This window comes from Canis lupus, chromosome 31, assembly GCF_048164855.1.
Source record: "Canis lupus baileyi chromosome 31, mCanLup2.hap1, whole genome shotgun sequence".
In the NCBI taxonomy this organism is placed as follows: Eukaryota; Metazoa; Chordata; class Mammalia; order Carnivora; family Canidae; genus Canis; species Canis lupus.
This window is the reverse complement of record NC_132868.1, coordinates 24,113,633-24,134,762: the sequence shown is the minus strand read 5'-3', so window position 1 is coordinate 24,134,762 and position 21,130 is coordinate 24,113,633. Positions and strand designations below refer to the sequence as shown.

Here is a 21,130-nt window from a genome sequence, read left to right as displayed (position 1 = left end):
GCATGAACATGCAAAAACTAGATAATGTCAGGGACCAGCTCAAATCCTTTCAATGACTTTTTGTCACAGCCAAGGAAAATGTCACAAACCCCTTTATATGCACTGGATCCTGCCTCCCCTTTCCTCCTCTGCTCATGTCCCTTTCTTCCTAGCTTTGTAACTGCAGCAACACTGGCATCATGATCCTCAGAGCTCAGGGTCTTCACAGATACCATCCCACTGCTTTCTCTTTGCTTTGCATAATGGTTCTTTTTCATCCTTCAATTCTCAGGAGAATGTCATCTGCTCAATTGGATGTTCCCTAACCACCTAAGAAAGGGAGCACCATCCTGTTACTTTCCATCAGTGTAATGCCCTACTGATAATCTTCATAGAACAGTTTTTAAAAATGCGTTTATTTACTTATTTTCTTTTGTCCCACATTCTCCCCAGGACTCTAAGTTCCATGAGAGCAGAGATCATTTCTGTCTTATTTACTAATAAATGTAGGCAAGCACAATGCCTAGCACATATCCGTACACTGTGAATGAATGAATGCAAAGTGTCTTACTCATCTTTACATTCCTGTGGTACAAAGCTTTGCATATAACAGGCACCCAGGAGACATCTACTGGGCTAGGTTTCACATCTAATCATGAAAAAGCAGGGGGATCCCTGGGTGGCTCAGCAGTTTAGCACCTGCCTTCAGCCCAGGGTGTGATCCTGGGCCCTGGATCAAGTCCTGCATTGGGCTCCCTGCATGGAGCCTGCTTCTCCCTCTGCCTGTGTCTCTGCTTCTCTCTCTTGCTCTCTCTCTCTCTCTCGAATAAATAAATAAAATCTTAAAAGAAAAAGAAACTTTTCTAAATGTACATTATGTAGACCTGCTCTTTTTAAATCACAAAGGTGCATTCTCAAAATAAGAGGGGGATGCCTACCATTCTTCTGTGATTATTGTATGCTTTAAAATGGATAACTAACCTATGAAAACTATTGATTTCCCTGGGATCGGAAGGGATTTGTTCATTAAACCTGAAAAAAGAATTTCAGCCATTCAATTCTGGAGAGTTTGCAGTGAGTGAAATAATATATCTATGTATGGATTGGTGAGAATGCCCTCAGCCCAATCTTCTATGCAGTTGCTGAATCCAGGTGACAGTTATTCTGGCTACTTTGTTGCCACACACACACACACACACACACACACACACACACACACACAAAACGACATTTTCTGAAAAAGATAAAACATTCCAACTCCATCAGGAAAAAAATGGAACTTGGAGTGAAATCATCATCAAATTTCAAAATTCACACCCAATCACTGCCAAAGTCTAGCAGGAAAAAAAATCTGGTATTTTTAGACTAAAAAGAATTTTCTAGAGCTTTATACTGCTGGGTACCAAAAAACTCTCTGAGCCACATGTAAACATCATTTACTAAGTCCCTAAACACCCAGGAAGAAGGACAAAGCCTCTTCCAGTTGGGTAAAAAAGAAAAGATAGGATGTTACATTTAGTAGCTTTGAGTTAGCCACATGGGAAGCCAAATGAATAATGCCAAAGCAATCTTGCAGCAAACTAAAGTTAATGGCTTCCCACTCCACTCAAACCCACTAAATCTGCAATGAACTACTATTCCTTCATCCACCCGTAATCTTATTTAGAACTGCTTTGTCCTTTAGAAAAATTTTTATAACCTTGGAAAAATGTATATAATCTGAATATATGTAATGCAAATGCACTGTGTATGTTTCAGGAAGCTTAGGGCAAATAAATTTAAAATAGTTTCTGCGACATGAAAAATCACATCCTATGTTTGGTTTTTTAAATTGGCTGAATGTTTCTTTTCAAATGTGTGTGTTCCATATCGTCAATTATTGACAGACAGCTGTGGCTGGCATATTTAAAAAGCAAAGAGTTATAAATGTAAAGAATTTTAGCAGCAACAGAGTATAGCACAAATAGCATGCGTGGGTTTTAAAGTCAAACAGGTATACAAGGTGTACCAGTTAATAGCTATAGTAAGTTACTAAGTTAATTTAACTTTTTAAATTCACTTTTCTGAATCTGGAGTTCCTTACTGGTAAAGAAATGAAAATGCCTATTTCTATCTAATGGAGCTGTTCAAAAATTTATGTAAAATACATATATATATAAAATCATTCCCTGGTTCAATTAATGTTAATTTAAATTTCCCTCACCCTCATCTTCATTCTCTTCTATTACACACACACATTCCAGTAGATAGTTATTACCAATTTACAGACAATTAGCATAAAAGAGACTTAAAGCCATGCTTAGCTTGACATGATCTTCCTTTAGGGATAAAAAAAAAATTCAATAGTATGTATGCTTCATGACTATTTCAGTCATCAATTATCACTGCATTGTAGATGAGAGAAAGAACTCTTTTAATAACAGGATATTTAGACTAATAAAGGTGAGATATCTAAGAGTTTGCTTTAATCAAGCAAACCGGAACAAAGACCCTGCCTTCATGTTTTTCCTGAAATCCTCCTAAGTATTTCGCTAAGAACACTGCATGCAGTGGGTACTACTCCTCCAACACTTTCACTTACTAACCGTTCTATTTACAATTTCCATGATTTAATTATTCTCCAAAGCCACACCTTCCTCCTAGACCTGAATACAAGCTGGGTTGCCACTGAGCCTGAAGCAGTTTCTGCTGCTAGGAAAGATGTGTTACGGCTCAGTGTCAATTGTAAACAACAGCAGATTGTCTCTGCCTTAGACCCTAAGAATGCAGAGTGCAAAGAGGGATACAGAGTCCGACATTCCTGCCTGCTGTCTCTTCTTCATTTTCGTGAAGGCCACGCACAGCTCTTTGCTCCCACCACATCTGCTGTATACTTCCTTCAAAACAACAGTATTGTGCAAAATACTTAGTCGACACAACATTATCCCTGGGCATGTTGATGGCTGGAGAAGACTATAGGACATCTCTATATTATTTAAGTCTTCTATTTGCTCTCATCATTTTAACACACTAGGAAGGAGAGAGAATGTAAAAAAAAAATAATAATGAAACATTCAAACCTAGAAAAAATGAAACATTCAAAAAGAATGCCATCCAATATAAAGCTTGGGCAGGGGAGACCAAGGGGGAGTATTTAAGTACTAAAAATTTGGGTTTTTTTTAATAATATGAAAGATATATATACCTGGTTTTGTATCAAATCCAGGGAGCCCATCTATGGGAAGACTACCTCTTATCTCTATCTCTCTCTTTGTATCTCTAACTCTCTCTCCTCCTCCTCTTCCTTCTCTCCCTCTCTCTCTCTCCTTTCTCTCAGCCTTTCTGTCTCTATCGGTATCTCTATCTGCATCTATTCTCTCTCTCCCTTTCTCTTCCTTTTCTCTCCCCCTCCCTGCTCCTTCTCTTCATCGTCCTCTACCCTGAGTGGACAGTAAAAGTGCTGAAGAGGCGTTTAGAATCAAGCCATAAGATGTCAAAAAGTCTTGCATAAGAGAAGTTCAATTTTCCCTAGGGAACAAGACAGATCAAAAAGTCCAAATCAAATTAGAAAATATGAGGATAAAATTAATGCTTTCTCTCTGAAAAGCAAAAATTAGTTCATCAAGCAATTGGGGGGCAGTATGAACTCCCAAAAGACCTAGAGAACAAAGTTAACTCAGGCACATCAATTTAAGCTATTAGGAATAATGTGTTTAAATAGCAAACAAGTCCATGGTGAATGACTAAAGGTTTCTCCCCAAAGTAAAAAAAGACAAACAAAGTTATAGTAAATAATGGTTAATAATGGTTGAGATCCACTTGGAAACAAAAATTTGTAGATCTGTGTTTGCTTTAACAATAATATAGTCCTATAATTCAACTATGCTTGTACCTGTATGCAAGTTTAAGTAATGAGAAATCAAAACTCCACAATATAATGTTAAGAAAATCATATTTACATAGAAAACCATTAGGGACTGATGGAGGCACTCTCTTTCAGTTCCTTCCCTTTTGAGTATCTATGTTTATGGTATAGACCCCACAAGTTCCACTGAGTAGCATAGTCAGCCAATACTTTTCACTTGTTCCCTTTTGCTGGCATGACAAGCTCAAACTTTAAGGTGACCCAAATGTTTGGTTATATAAGTTCAGGAAAAATGCAAACATTTTTGCATTGTACACCTTGGTGTACATATCAAAGTGCATACTCCTGCCTACATCACGGGGCACTTCAAAAAATATGAAAGTATCTCAAAAGGAAAAAAAAAAAAAACACAATGGGCTGCTAAACAAAGAGCCTTAAACTACTACTAGTCCAGACTCTGCAGACAGGGATGTGATACTTATTTCTCAATAATGTATAGTTATACCAAAAGTTTTGATTTTGACAGCAGAAAGAGAAATAAAATTCATGAAAACAACACAACCCAGCCACAACTAGATTATTGAAGGTGTGATTATTTTATCTGTTCTCTCACATTTTCTCAGTCATCTTGTATTATCAGTGTTCCTACTGCCTCTAAAGCAGAAAGACAAAAGAAGGCAATTCTGTATATCAGCTTTTACAGGTTTCAATAATAGGTACTTGAAATTATTGACTGAGGTTTTCAGATTATTTGTAAAATGGGCCCATTTTCTCTCTGTTCCTCAAAAATAAATAATGAGAGACACTGGCTCTTAGTGGATTTAAAAATAAAGCAACCATTGTTTTTATCTTGAGAATGGATATATATATTATTTTCTAAAGAAGTTAATTAGCTAAAGAGAAAAGATATTTTTAAAACAGTGGAATAAAAATGGGTGAGAATTGGCCCAGGACTAAGTCACTGATCATCAAGACAGTTGATCTGGTTTTACAAAGCTCATCTCAATAAGGCAGAAACAAATGATCTGAGGTGGGGGTGGGGGAAATGCAGAAACAAAGGTGATTTAAACCTGAACAAATTCTCAAAAACCAGATATTGTCACTTATAACCCTATACACGAAATGTATTCCCTGAAAAAAGCCTGGTTTCTTTTAACTAACACAGCCATGTGAAGGAAGAATCAGGTCATTTTTCTAAACATAGAATTATCACTGTGATACAAGAAGCTGTTCAGGAGAGTTTATATATGCAAAGTCAGCATCAAGTCAATACATTATGGTACTCAAACCTCTTTTCAATCAGGCTATAGAATATCCACCATTGAGGAGCATAAGTAACTTAAAAATAAGCATCATGTGTTTTAACATACAAAAAAAAAAAAAAGAAAAAGAAAAAGAAACAAAGAGAGAAGATATCTGCTCCCAAGGGGAAGCATTTAAAGGACCCTAGGGTAAATGTTATAATTCCAATGACCTTTAGATCTCAGAATAAAATGAAACTGTATTCTTCAGACATTCTTGTTGGACTAAATTGCATAGAAATGAAGTGTGTTCAGGGTGACCAGTCATGGACAACAAAGACAGCCCTGAATGTCACAAGTATACCTAAGTTTGGAGTTTTTAAAAAGTATATTCAAATAATATGAGGCCACGAGGGCTGGCAACAAAGTGAATCCAAACCAGAACTGAAACATTGTATTGGAAATATTATAAGCCCTTACAAGAGCAAGACAAAAGGAAAAAAGAAAAAAGAACTAACCACCTATATCTAAAATATATTAAACACAAATATCCTCTTTACCTACAGGGATTCCTGTCTTCCACAGACTGTCCCCAGCCTACCCTTCCAGCTTGGGCTCTAAATACCATGATCCCTGATCGCACTGCACTGTTCTTTACCAAATAAGGATACATTTTCTCCTAGAAAAGAGCAAGTGTTCTTTGATCGAGATGTGTTCTCCAGTATCTCCCTACATAGTTAGTAACTTTCTCTGCTCTATTACAGCATTCTGTTTGGTATTTATTTTCTCATCTTTCTGTCAGACTCAACTGGAAGACATTGACATAAGAGCCTTCCTTTATTTACCCTGGATTCTGTAATATAAAGTCAAATGCGTGATCTTTAAATGAAAGATCTTTAAACACTTGCCATTAGAAAATGCTTATTTAAATCACAGGAAGGGTGTATGCTATGTGCATCCATGACATATGATAATGACCATAATGCTCTTTAATAAAAAAAGCAAGAAGGTAAAATTGGCCAAAGCTTTGTTATTGTTGGTTGGCTGGTTGGTTGGATTGACAGGTAAGGTCACAGTGAGCAAGGAGTGATTAAATGATTTCTTTAATGTCATTAAACATTCACAAAGTGAAACAGTCAAAACTTACAGCAGTGTCTCTCAATTCTTTTAAGCCAGTGTTTTTATTTATTTATTTAGTTAGTCAGTTAGTTACTATAGTGTTATTCAGCCTCAATAAACCAGAAGATTATTTCTACCCTCTGCAAATTCTTCAAAATTAATGGAAATGAAATCATGGGATTTTACTAGTAGCAGAACAAAGTCGTAAGAAGGCAATGTAGTTGAAAAGAAAGAGCTCTGCTTTTGCAGTTGAGGCAGTCTTCAAATCCTAGCTCTATCAGACATGCCACCATGAGCACTGTTAACTTAGGTCACCCCCTGGCTCTTCTTTTCCTGAACTATAAAATGTGTGTAAGAATCTCTACCCCCACCCAAACCCCAGCCTCCAGTGTCTTCTGTGACATTAATGATAATGTGTGTGAAATCTAGCCCTGCACCTGGCACATTGTCAACTATTTGTTGACTTTGAAATAAAAGACTATATTCAAAGATCTGTGTATGTGTGTGTGTGTGTGTGTGTGTGCACGCACACTTGGGGAAGAAAACACATTGTTCCTCTTAATGTGGTCTCTCTAACAAATAATTTTGATATGGTGATATTTTTGTAAATTCACCACATTATATGTGGTACCATTCTCACCCTCTCCCCAACTTGGAACCACAAGTTGCAAATATTTATTTCTACCCTAAAGGCAGTTTTAACAGTTCAACTTCCTAACATGCTGCCAATGGAACATACCAAAGGAGAAATGTGTGACAAGTTAAGTTTGCTTTCAGAATCTTGCAAAGCAGAATTTCTTTGAGTTTAATATTGGAAATGTTCAATACCATAACATGCGAAAATGAGAATATTGAATTTTGAGTTTACATTACATTGATTTTCCTCCTGAAAAAAACACCTAACAGGGCAGGGGGTGTCAGGAGGAAAGATACCTCTTATCTAAAAACAAAAAACAAAAAACAAAAAACCAGAAATCTATTACTAAATGTTTCTTTAGCAGTTAGCAAAACCCATGACCCCTTGGACCTTTTTTTTTTTTTTAATTGTATCTGTCTTACTGGAGTCCAAGGAGAGTATATTTTGTTAAAATAGCATGAATCTTGAGAATGGAAGAACTAGCTGAAGTCACAGCTATGTTACGTATTAGCTGTGTGACTTTGCGTAATTCACTCAAACACTTGATCTTAATTTTCTTTTTCCAAAAATGGGATTACAAGCGCCTGGCCACTCCATAGTTTGGGTGTGAGAGTCAAATGTCATTGAAAATGTAAAATGTAAAGTGCTTTCTCAGGGAAGGAAGCTTTATTATTACCATTATAACTACCACTTTAATTCCTGAAAAGTAAATGCTTGTATTTAAGTATCTGCTTTTATGGCCATCTGAGATGAAAGTGTTGCTCCCACTTTCTTGAACAAATAAGGAAACCACAGTAGTGCTACAAGAAAGACTGTGTTCTGGAGTCAGAATTCTGTGCCTTGAGGTTCAGTTCACTCCACTTAAAACATACTGCATGGCGGGGGTTCGGGGGGGTGCCTAGGTGGCTCAGTTGGTTGAGTGTCTGACTCTTGATTTTGTCTCAGGCCATGATCTCAAAGTCATGAGATTGGGCTTTGCATTGGGGTCTGCACTCAGTGGGGAGTCTGCTTAAGATTCTCTCCCTCTCCCTCTATCCCTTCCCTCCAGCTCATTCTCCCACTCATGCACAGTTCTTTCTCTCTCAAATAAATTTAAAATTTAAAAAAAAACTTCATGGAACTAAAGCTCTTATATTGATATGGCTTCTTTTTTAAATGTGGGACTTCCCTTAAAAGAAGGGTACATGTAGAAAGGCCCAGAACAACCAGACAAAACTCCTATTAATATCATATGCATGTACATTGTTTTAGGGTTTTCTGCCTATTTCTCCCTTGTTTGTCACATTGATCTCTGATTCCATTAAATGGGTACCTGGAACACAGAGAGAATCTCATGAAAGGCCAACGGTCTGCCAGCATCTACATTTTTCTAAGAAGTGATACCTTGATGCTCGAGAGGTTCACTGATTCCCTCAAAATGTGCAATGGTCCCTTTTGTCCCCTAGTAGCCCAGATTAGCCTTCCCTTTTATTTTTGTCAACAACACTTCCTTTTTGTTCCTCTTCCTCCAACTAGGAAGTGCATCACTGACACAGACACAATATACCTTTTCATAAGGAAGGCAAATGAGTATGTGCCAGATGGGCTGAGGGGATTACAACATGTTTCCTGCTCCCATGGTGACTCAATGGGGCTGGTATGAGAACTTATCTTATTCAAGAAGTCAGCCTCCCTGGCAGAATTATGAGTCACAGTTCCTGGGTAGAAAGCTCACTTTCCAATAGCATTTGGGGTGGGGGTAGGGGTCCTCCTTGGGCAGATTACAGTAAAGGTCATTCAGAAAAGAACACTTCCAGGAGTGCTGGGGAGACACCAGCACCCACAAACTTCTGGGATTGCCCTGATCTCTCAACAAGAGTAACATGGTGACCTCTTCCTTTTCCTTCAAGGGAAGGCAGGACATAAAACTACATTGATGAATTACTGGTATGAATCCAAACAAGTGCCATTATAAAATTGGCCGATTTTGGCAAAAAAGGGAAGTGAAGGGACTTTTTTCTATCCATATAACACATATATAATATATATATATATGTTATATATGTGTTATATATATAACACATATATATATAGATACACACATACATACATAGATACATACATAGAGAGAGAGAGAGGGAGAGCACGTGTGCGTACCTACTAACTTACTGTGTGTCTATGTGCCAATCATTATTCCAAGTATTTGGGTAACAAAGAGGACAGGTCCATGTCCTTGGATAGTTTACAAGCAGAGAAATAGGGAAGGAGAAAGGGAAGAAGGAAAAGAGAAAGAGAAAGGAAGAAGGGAAAGGAGGACAGGGAGGTATAAGAGGAGAAAGAAGGAGAAAGGGAGGAGACAAGAAAAAGCTAATATAATATCAAGAAATGATGAATGTCATGAAGGAAACTACAGGTGGATACAGAGACATGTGATTGCGAGGGCTTTTTAAATTAAGGTGGTGAAGTAAGGACTCTGTAAGCAGATAACATTCAAGCATAGAACTGAATCAAATAAGAACTGATAGTAATCAGGGGTTATATTTAACATATTTAAAAATCAGGACATCACAGCCTCAAATGGGACACTCAATCAAGCAGGACAGATGCTGGTCCAAATAGCCGGTAGATCTGTGTATTAGTGCATCTGAAAACCAGCCCAGATCATGAGATGCTTTCCTTGTGAAAAGGGCCAACAAGGTTGGAAGTTATCTCTACTTCTCATAGCTTTGAGCTGTACTACTCTGTCCTAGTTATACCCTTCCTTTAGTGCTATTTTCAGTTTCCAATATAATGCTTCAAGTGGTATAGAAAACATACCCCAGAAAAGATCATCGGGATGAGAAAAGCTCAAATCCATGCCACGCAAAGAACAATTGACGGCAGACACTGGAAAACACTGTCATGGTTCTATGATCGCTATTTTAACATCTCCAAAGACCTCTCACACAGAAGAGGAATTAAAGTAATGATATTCAAACTATTAACCATGGTCTTCAGGGGAATTATACATGAAGCTTTTTCGAATGAAGATATCTAGGTTCCCTGAATTAAAATTAGAGAACCACTGGATTGAGCACATTCTAGTTAAATCAAGCAGTTGAACCGCAGAAATGTAGAAATGACAGAAATACATTTCAATTATATATACTAAAAACTTTCTTAGAACTTGGTCAGTCCAAACACATGTGGACTACTAATGAGATGATCACTAGTTCGAGTTACCCACTCTGGTTCTGAGCAGTAATTCTAGAGATGAGAGGAGCCCTGAAAAGATGACCTTTCAAATCCCTTTTGACTTTGATTTCATAGGATCCAGATCCATGACGACCAAGTTCGGTTACTCAAACTCAAACAAGCTTTGGCTAGATTCTCTTAAGAAGCAATATCCAAAGGAAAAAAATGAGCCTAATGATAGGTCCTTTTTTCCCTAGAGAGAAGCAGTATTATAGAAACATCATTTCTCATTTGTTCTCAAAAGATCTTAATAGACTGTTCGTCTCAATGCCTCCTTCACCCCTGGCTGAAGTTTGGAAAACAAAGTCATGCTACCATCGCTGTCATTTCTTTTCTCATAAGACCTAAGGCAAAGGGAGAGAAGCAGGATTCTAGTTGGCTTAGATGTGAGGGCGATGGAAAATCCCTGTATTTATAAATGACGACCACTGCCCCAAGTACATCGTGTCCCCTGAAGACTAGAGGTATGTATCATCATCAAAATTCTATGATTCCATCACATCTATGATTCTGTGATATCACAGAAGACGATGGATATAAATATTGTGTAGTCTTAACTCATTTTTTTCAGAAAGAGTTGGCACATTACCCTATAGATAGTTTGTATTTTAACAGGTTGTCAAAAGCTATTCACTTACCTGAGGCATCACTCTGCAGGATCCCATAGAAGTAGAGACTCATCACACACCACAGAAGTCCCATCCTGTCAACATAAATACAAAGTTAAGGGAGAGTACTTATCACTCTCAAGAGTTTAAGTAATAATTACTGCATATGCAAGCTGACTATAGACAAGGAACTGTTCTGACATGTTTATAATATTAACAAATTTAATTGCAGGACCCAAACAATAAGATCATTTTTTTAAAAGCATATTACAGATAAGGAAACTGAGACAAGTTTAAATAATATAACCAATATCCTTTGCCTACAAAGTGGTAGATTAATGATCAAGCTCCAGCAGTCTGACTCTAGAACTATCTCTTAATCATTCAACTACAAATTCCTCTTGATTTTTTTCACCAGGAGTCACATTTCTGGCAGATAAATTTGATTTTCTTCCTCTCCTTATCATTCTTGTGGTCTATTCCCAATTGGAAATATTTTATGATCCAGACACTTCTCCTTCTTAGTGATGAATAGAAAGTTTAAATTCCTGGATACAGACTTGGTCTGTATTCCACCACACTCTGAATTTATAGTAAAAGGAAATATCTAAACCCCATTCTCTGCTGTGCCTGCTCTCTGCTTCTCCCTGAAAGAGACAAATGATGGGGCTGGAGTCCAATTTCTGTGACCTTTAGCCTTTCTATCAGTAACCAGCTGAAACAGCCAACTAGCACGAATTGTACCCTTACATTTGGTTCTATGATCTCTAACACAGAAGGCCTAGAAATTTAACGACTCCGCGAAATATTTATTTCCCTACTACCCTAGACATATCTTCCCCCTGATAAAATCTTGATAGGGTTATAAATACTGAAACCTGGATATTACTGAAAAATTCCATATTCAAGACTGTCACTATTTTGAACACAGCAGCCACATAAGGGTGCTTACCAAGGGAGGCCTTGGTACTTGTCCGTATCCTGTTTCTAATAAGTGACAGAGATGGAATTTATTACGCACATCTGGCCAACATTAGCCTATGGCACCAGTTTCACAACCACAGGGACCTACCAGTCTAAAAAGGTCAAAGAGGTATTTCATAAATAGGGTGGCCATATAACAGCATTTAAAATGAGATGCCTGTAAACGCGATGGCACTGAGACAAAAGGTATAAACTGGTACTGCCTAAGCAATTCAGAGTGTATGGGCCACTTTTAAGGACAATGGAAGTTTCACACACTTGTCACCTCTCTTGACCACACATTACCACAAATCTCTAGTTCTTATTGGGCTTCCTTCTTTAGCATGACTGTTCAAAAGTTACAAATGAGTTTATTATACCCTAAACAACCATTTTGCCTCTGAGATCAAATATTTCCTTTTTACCACCACCATTCTCTTTCCAATTCTTACACTGTTAACTTAAGGAATTCTTCTATCAGTCATTCATTTATTTTAATAAAACATTGCATTGCGTACTTTCTGTTTACAAGTCTCTTTGATATAATTGCAGGGCCCTCTGGTGAGCAAGAGGTAGGAACTCCTCTGAAGGCCATTCTCCCAGTAGAGGAGATAAACCAGTTCAACATCATCAACTATGAATAAGATGCATGCCTCATATATAAGATATGCAAAGATTTCTCAGACAGAAGCTATAACACTAAGCAGGTCTAGCAGAGACTTAAAATGGGTACCAAAATAATGACAATAAAAAGTAAACACTGAAAAACACAGAGCGGAACAGATAAAGTTTACTGAAGACTAGAAAAGAAAGAGATTGCTTCAACCATGGCAATCAAAGAAGACTAAGTACAAGAGGTAGCTTTTGAGCGAGCAAGAACTGAATTGAAGCAGAAGGAAAGTGGGGAAAAGAAACTCAATGGGGGAATAATGTTCAAAGATAGGCAAAGCATGGAACATAAAAAGGAAATAGTCTGTAAATAATTCAGTTTGGCTCAAGCACAAGGTATTAGTAAAAGAACGATAGGAGACTTTGTTGGAAGGCAGGGAGTATTAGGATCAGAATAGGACAAGGCCTTGAATAGCAAAGGACTTGGAATTTAATTTAAGCAGAAAATAGGGACCCACTGACGGTTTCTGATTAGAAGACTGATGTGATCATCAAATTGTGCCTTCTGGAGATCATTCTTCCGGCATGTATCGGATGGATTGCCACTATAATTCTGTCTTGAAATCATTTTGTCTCCTGAGCTTGTCATCACAATACTTGTTTAACTCCTAGCTTTGTGTCATCTATAAACTAGATCAGCATGCCACCCATGTCCTCATCCAAGTCATTAATAAAAGTAATTAATAATTCTGCATTAATCATTGTCAGTGGAGAACAACTAGACATTTCATTGCAGATTCAGGGCACAAGAACTTCAGCCCCAATACTCAGCTATGCTAAAGCACTCTACCTCCCAAATTGCTTTCGGCTATTTAAAAAAAAAAAAAAAAGCAAAACTCACACCTCTAGATTTTCCCAATTTGCCTGTTTATAAGCTGCTGAATTCCTAGGACAACACTTAGAAGACATTCTAATTAGTGTGATCGAGAGCCTTAATTGATATTCCCCTGAGTAACTAGATTATGCCACAGGCAGCAAGGAGTCAGGTCATCAAGGTAAAGCCAATCTAAAGATAACCTGTGTGCAAACACATATCCAGGGTCAGTCTTGTCCTGTGATGAATTAGAATAAAGGAGACTGAAAAGGAAATGTGATTGTGCAGGCTGGTTTTGACAGACTTAAAGGTTCCAAGGTTAGTGGGAAGAGGTTGGCTGGTTCATTTAACATCATCTTGCATTCTCTCTCGGAATTTTATTATGGTGACTAGTAACAAATTTTTGGTTCTTTCTTCTTGAGGAGAGAGGGTGCTGGATATTTTCAGAGATAGACAACCTGTCAGAAAGCAAAGGAATACCTGCCTAGTAACACATGGTTTCTCATGGTCTGAATTATAACCCAGCTTTAGATTATTGCCATGGTGTTTAACAGACTCTGTCCTTGCTTCAGATGATCTCAACTTACAAAAATAAATTCCAAGTCAGCCTTTTCTGCACAACCCATTTTACCTACTGTATAATCATTTTCATACACTTCCTCTTAGGTATTAGTACTTCTCTCATATTTAATTCCATTGTTTCCTGGCATGTCAACACAGATGTCTATTCTACCTGGAAGAGTTTTAAACATACACTCATTTCTATGTAATCCATAACAATATTAATGATGGTGCTAATGTGTGGTCACCACTTTAACATCGACCCCTGAATATGAATCATTCTGTTGTCTGCACTCTCCAGGTTTAATAAGCTTCAGGATCTCCTTCCCTATGAGTCAGCTCTGACCAATGATTCTCTCACCGGTCCAGCAGGTGACAGGCTGAAACTAGGTCTGCTGCCCCAAAGCTGGTATTATCTGTGAGTCACATCTGCCTTCCTTCTGCACAGTGGCATTTCAGCAGGCCACAGGGCTGGATTTCTCCCTCAGTTTCCTGGTTCCTCATATAGTCCATACCCACATCCCAGGTACTCTCTGATGCCCACCAATCTTGTTGGGGCTTCAACCTTCAACCTAGTGCTTTTCAGCACTCTTTTTCCAGAAGCCTGAATTTTGTCCCCTGAATTTTGTAAGGTCTTGCTCCAAGCTGGATAAGCCTCCTATAACCACAAAGCTGTTCTTACCTGCTCCATTCCTGGTTGACAGATTTCTTTTGCTATGACCCAGGCCCTGAAAACATGGCCTTCAACACCAAGCCACAACCCCTAAATGGTCACCTCCATGCCAGGTCAGCCCTACAGCCCTGATCCATCTAGACCCTAACTTATGATAAAGTGAGTAACTGTATCTGACTTACTTCTCTAACTTACTAATAAAGTTTGAGCTGATCGTGCATGTATGCTCACCTAAAATATGACAAACAAGCCTTTAAAGGACATAGGACAAATTATGAATTATATCATTTTACAGAAAGGGAGAGATGGCATTTATTAAGAAATCAAAGTTATTTTCATCAACAATCTTTCATATAGCTTATAGTTTTTTAACCATAAATAGACCCTCATAAAGAACACTTTAGAAAACTATATTTGTCAGTAATCAAAAGTGTCGGCAAAGTGAATGGAAAACTCTAATTCTGAGTGAAATAAAGTAAGCATAATCTACTCTGTTTCTCTAAATGAATGCAGCTATAAACCTGGGCAGAATGCATAAAAGAATTATAGGAGGACTCCAAAAGTGAATAATAGCATATTCCTTTCAAGTACATATAGGACATTAACCAAGATCAGCTATATCATGTACCATAAATCAAACCTTAATGAATTTAAAAGAATTCATGTTCAAAGAATTTGAACATATATTCCCTAACCATAGAATTAAACTAGAAACCAACAAAAGAAAAATAACAGGATAATATTCAAACACATAGAATTTAAGGAATATACAGCTGACCCTTGAACAATGTAGGATTAGACATGGCAACCATCCACACAGTTCAAAATCCATGCATAACTTTGGCTTCCCAAAAACTTGACTACTAATAGTTTGCTATTGACTGGAAGCCTTAGCAATAATATCAACAGTGAATTAATACATATTTTGTATGTTATATGTATTATATACTATATTCTTACAATAAAGTAAGCTAGATAAAAGAAAATGTTATTAAGAAAGTCATAAGGAAAACATTTAAAGTACTATACTGCATTTATTGAAAATAACCTATGTATATGTAGACCTACACAATTCAAACCCATGCTGTTTAAGGGTCAATTGTGTGTCTAAATAATTCATGGGTCAAAACAGATGACTATTAGAAAATATTTTAAACTGAACAAAAATAAAAATACAACATACCAAAATGTGTGGGATGCAGTTAAAGTAGTGCTTAAGGATAATTTGTAGGATTACAAGGTTTATATTAGAAAAGAAGAAAAATTTCAAGTCCATAATCTAATCTTCTACCTTAAGAACCTAGAATAAGAAGAGAAAATTTTAAAAAGGAAGCAAAATGAAGGAAATACTGAAGAGTAGAGATCAAAAATGTTAAAAGAGGAAAAAATGAAGCCAAAAGTTACTTCTTAGAAAAGAACAACAATAACAACAACATGAACAACAACAGCAAAATTGTTAAACTTCTAGCCAGGTGAACCAAGAAGGGAAATAAAAGACACATATATCACTAATATCAGAAATGAAAGAGGGTACATCCCTACTGATTGCATGGGCATTAAAATGGTGATAAAGGAATACTAAATACTCTAGGCACATAAACTACACAATTTAAATGAAATGCACCAATATCTCAAAACCCACAAAACTACCAAAGCTCATCTAAAATGAAATGGACAGTCTCATTGGTCTTTTAATTATTTATAAAAATTAAATTTGCAATTAGAAAACATACAAAAAAAGAGATTCCCAAGCTCCAGTCATATGGCCTCACTGCCTCACTGGTGAATTCTATCAAACATTTAAAGAATAAATAACATCAATTCTACATAAAATCTTTTGGAAAGTAAAAGACCAAATAGTTACCAATTCTTTTTGTGACACATTACTCTGATCCCAAACTCTGCCACAGATAGCACAAGAAAACAAATGTGTAGATATCCCACAGCCAATCAGAGTCTATCCCAGGTGTGCAAGGCTGGATTCAGTATTTGAAAGGGCTAAAGAAGCAAAACCACATGATTATATCAATGGATGCAAGAAGATTTAACAAAATTCAGTATCTTCATGATAAAAGCTTTAGCAAACTAAGAATAGAAGGGAACCAATAAAGAGCATCTACAAAAAAACTACAGTTAACATCACATCTAATATTGAAAACTGAATATGTTTCTACTCAGATCAGAGCAAGGCTCTGACAGTACTAGGAATGAACTATCCAACATCATACTAAAAGCCTTAACTAGGACATTAAGGCTATTCACAGATGATGCAATTTCCGACATAGAAAATCCTAAAGAATCTATTACAGAAAAAGAACTAAGTAAGTAAAGTCTACATAGTCAACACATAAAAATTAAATATATTACTATATGTTAGCAATAACAACGGCAAACAAAACTTTTTAAAAAGACTTATTACAATAACAAACCAATGCTGAGTTAAAAAACTAACCAACATGTAAAAGATCTGTATGCTGAAATACACAAAACTTTGATAAAAGAAATCAAAGATAACCTAAATAAATAGAAGTATGTGGTTAGCAAAATGGCCCTATGACCTAAATCCCTGGGACTTGTTTTGTTACCCCACTAACCCAAAGAAACTGTGCAAATATAATCAAGGTTGTGGACCTCAAAACATCAAGATTATATTAGATTAACCACATGGGCTCAATATAATCACATCAACCCTTAAAAGCAAAGAAGTTATTCTGATTAAAGTGAAAAAGATGCAAGAGATAGCTAACTCAAGGAAGTGTGAAGCAAGAAAAGAACTTGATAGGCCTTTGTTGTTAAAGCTAAACGTAGCAACCTGTCAAGGAATGCAGGTGATCTTCAGGAGTTGAGAGAGACCATCAGCTGACAGCCTGATAGCCAGGAGGAGAATAGGAACCTAGCGCCTACAACATAGGAAATAAAATGCTGCCGACAACTTGAGGATGTGCTGAAAGAGGAATCCTCTTACCCTGTCAGTGGGAATGTAAACTGGTGCAGCCACTCTGGAAAATACCTTGGAGGTTCCTCGAAAAGCTAAAAATAGAACTATCCTACAATCCCACAAATAATTTCAAAGAATACAAAAATACTAATGCAAAAAATACATGCACCCCAATGTTTACAGCAGCATTATTTATAATAGCCAAATTATGGAAATGACCCAAGTGTCCATCAACTGATGAATGTGATGAATGGATAAAGAAGATGTGGGGGATATATATGTATATTATATATATTATAATAATACATAATGGAACATCTAATATATTATAAATGGAATATATCATAATATATAATTGAATATTATTCAGTCACAAAGAAGAATGAAATATTTTTCAGATAAAGAGATAAAAAAGATGTAGGGGATATATTTATAAATAAATATTATTATAATACATATAATGGAATATATACTATATTATATATTGAATATACTAATATATAATGGAACATTACTCAGCCATAAAAAAGCATGGAATCTTGTCATTTACAACAAATGGATGGAGCTAGAGAGTATTATGCTAAGTGAAATAACTCATTCAGAGGTAAATACCATATGATTTCACTCATATGTAGAGTTTAAGAAATAAAACAAATGAGAAAAGGGGAAAGAAGAGAAAGAGAAGTAAATCAAGAAACAGACTCTTGACTATAGAGAACAAACTGATGGTTACCAGAAGGGAGGTGGGTGGAGAGATGGGTTAAGTAGGTGATGGGGAATAAGGAGTGCACTTGCTGTGATGAGCACTGGGGATTGTAGGAAATTGTTGAATTACTATATTATATACCTGAAATTAATATTAGACGTATGTTAACTAACTGAATTTAAATAAAAACCTCAAAAGAATTCTGCCCAACTTTAGAAGTGTATTCTTCCCCTGAGCCTCCAACAAGGAACACAGCCTGGCTGACACTTTAATTTTAACCCTGTAAGACCCTAGGTAGAGAACATTGTACTTGAACTTCTGGCTCACAGAAACTGTGATATAATACATAGATGTAGTTTTAAGCATCTAAGTTTCTGGTAATTTATTACAGTTGTAATAGAAAATAATGCAAGAGACATACCATAGTCATAGTTTGAAAGACTCCACGTAGAATTCTCAATTCTCCCCCCAAATTAATTGACAGACTTAATGAAATTCCAATTAAAAAATTCTTAGCAAGATTTGTTTATAGATATAGACAAGCTGATTTTAAAGCTTATATGGAAAGAGAAATGCCTTCAATATTGAAAAAGAAGAATAAAGCTATAAGAATCACACTACAAACAACCCAACTTTTTTTTTTTAATTGAAGTATAGTTGTCAGAATATTATATTCGTTTCCGGTGTGCAACATGGTGATTTGACAATTATATATACGACCAAATGTTTGCCATGCTAAGTGTAGTTACATCTGTCACCATACAAAGTTATTACTATATTGACTATTTTCCTTATACTGCACTTTTCATTCCCATGACTTATTTTATAACTAGAAGTTTGTCCCTCTTAATCACCTTCACCTATTTCATCCACTCCCTTCTCTCCTCTATTAATCACCAGTCTGTTCTCTGTATTTATGTCTATTTCTGTTTTTGTTTGTTTTTTCAGATTCCAAATATAAGTGACATCATATGGTATCTGCCCTTTTCTGTCTGATTTATATCACTTAGCATAACACCCTCTAAGTCATCGATGTTGTCTTGAATGGTAAAATTTCAGTCTATGTATGAGGGTGTGTGCAGACTCCACATCTTCTTTATCCATCTTACCAACCCAATTTTAAAATATCAAAAGTCGTCTTACTGAAAAGGATATTCAGAAGGTAAATTAACACAGGAAAGAATGTTCAACATCATCAGCCATAAGGGAAATGAAAATTTAAAAGAACAAAATTAGATACCACTACACACCTTTCAGAATCACTAAAGTAAGAAATACTGGCAATGCTGAGTGCTGAAGAGAATACAGAGCACCTAAAGCTGTCCTACTGCTAGGACTGCAGAACAGCACAACCTTCCCGACAAACAACCTGGCAGCTTCTTAAAAGTTAAACATACACTTGCCATAGGGTCTAGCATCCTCACTCCTGGTTATTTACCCAAGAGAACTGGAAACACACGTTCCACGAAAACCTGTACATGAATGTTTACAGCAGCTCTGTTATTAATTGTTAAAAACTAGAAACAACTCAAATGTCCTGCAACAGGCAAATGGATCAACAAATTCTGGTACATCTGCAAAACGGACTACTTTTCAGCCACACAAAGGGACGAGCTATCCTTAACAACAACTTGGATGAATCTCAAAGGCATTGTGTTAAGGGAAAAAAGCCAGTCTCAATGGGTTACCAACTGTCCAATTCCATTTATTTTTTTTTTTAAATTTTTTTATTTATTTATGATAGTCACAGAGAGATTGAGAGAGAGGCAGAGACACAGGCAGAGGGAGAAGCAGGCTCCATGCACTGGGAGCCCGACGTGGGATTCGATCCCGGGTCTCCGGGATCGCGCCCTGGGCCGAAGGCAGGCGCCAAACCGCTGCGCCACCCAGGGATCCCTGTCCAATTCCATTTAAATGACATTCCCCAAAAGACATAACTAGAGTGACAGAGGTTAGATCAGGGGTTAGAAGATAGCGGGCAGGTGTTAACTCCAAAGGCATAGCACAAAGGTATCGTTCAGGGGATTGAAGACTTCTGTATCCCGACTGGGTCAGGGAATAAATGAGTCTATACATGAGTGATTATTCATAGTTGTATTTTTTTAAAAGTCAATTTTATTGTATGTTAATTAAAAATTTATTTTTTTAAGTGGCATGAGTCTTCCTTTTTAAAAGCTCCACAAATGATTTGTGAACCCTTTTAGACAGTTAAAATAAATGAAAGCTGTTTTAACCTAAATAGAGTTTCTATTTTCAACACTTACTTTGAAAATAACAATGTCCTGTTGTTAAGTACTGAATGTTCCAGAAAAGTCCAGCAGTAGAGGCACACAGGAAGATCAATGAAATGTCCCAACTTTCAGCATAGGAAGCCAGTGTTGCTAACCTTGATACAACAGCAAAGTCAAAGTTCTCGCTCCAGAAAACATTGGCGCCCTCCTCTTAGATATTGCCTTTCCCTTTGTTACTAAATAGCTTCAAAATGTTTGGAACTCTGAGAGGACATATATAATATGCCACCTGCCATCTTTAGAAGCTTGGAATAGAATGTGAGAAGATTGATTTCCTTTTGTTCTTTAATATCTTGAATAGCAACGTGCTCTGTGGGGTGAGAGAAGAAATATGTTCAAGTCTCATCCCTCACAAGAGAGAACTAGAACTAGGTTTTCAGTGAGATGAAGGTGAAAGAAACCTTAAGAAGAGCAATCCACTTGGAGTTCAAGTCTGATCTTGGACAGCCTGAGAGAGGAAGAGAGAAAGATTCAGAACAACCACTTACAAGTGATAAGCTGGTCACAGTCTTGATGAATAATTCAAGACTGACATGCTAGGTGTTCATGGACACTTCTTAACAGGGATAAGAAGACTGTTCCATTGTATCTTTTCCCTAGCAGGTGGAAAATTTAACAGTTAAGTATGCTGTACTTAGACTGAGGTAGGAGTTTTGCATGGTGGGGGTGATAGCAACTAACACCCACCTCACCGGTTTGTTGGGAGAAGCACACTCAGTAATTAGCACTGGATAGGCACATAAAAAGCTCTCAGCAAATGCTAATTATCATTAACTCTTATTAAATCAGATAATAAATGTGAAAAACTTGAGAAACTGTGGAGTAATAGACCACTGTGATTCTCGGGCAAAACTCTTTCTTGTACCAGGTCCAA

The 21,130-nt window shown here is 36.8% G+C and overlaps 1 protein-coding gene across 6 annotated transcripts in view; it reads right to left on the bottom strand.

The window, feature by feature from the left end:
* Positions 1-21,130, bottom strand: part of IL1RAP (interleukin 1 receptor accessory protein) — a 127,981-nt gene that overhangs the window by 70,086 nt on the left and 36,765 nt on the right. For all 6 annotated transcript variants that reach the window (XR_012021939.1, XR_012021938.1, XR_012021940.1 and 3 more), the window contains exon 2: positions 10,672-10,736. Coding sequence is in view for 3 of the 6 variants with exons in the window: in XM_072807838.1 (XP_072663939.1) it covers positions 10,672-10,735 (64 nt within the window). In the remaining 3 variants the exon portion in view is untranslated. The remainder of the gene's footprint in view (positions 1-10,671; positions 10,737-21,130) is intronic.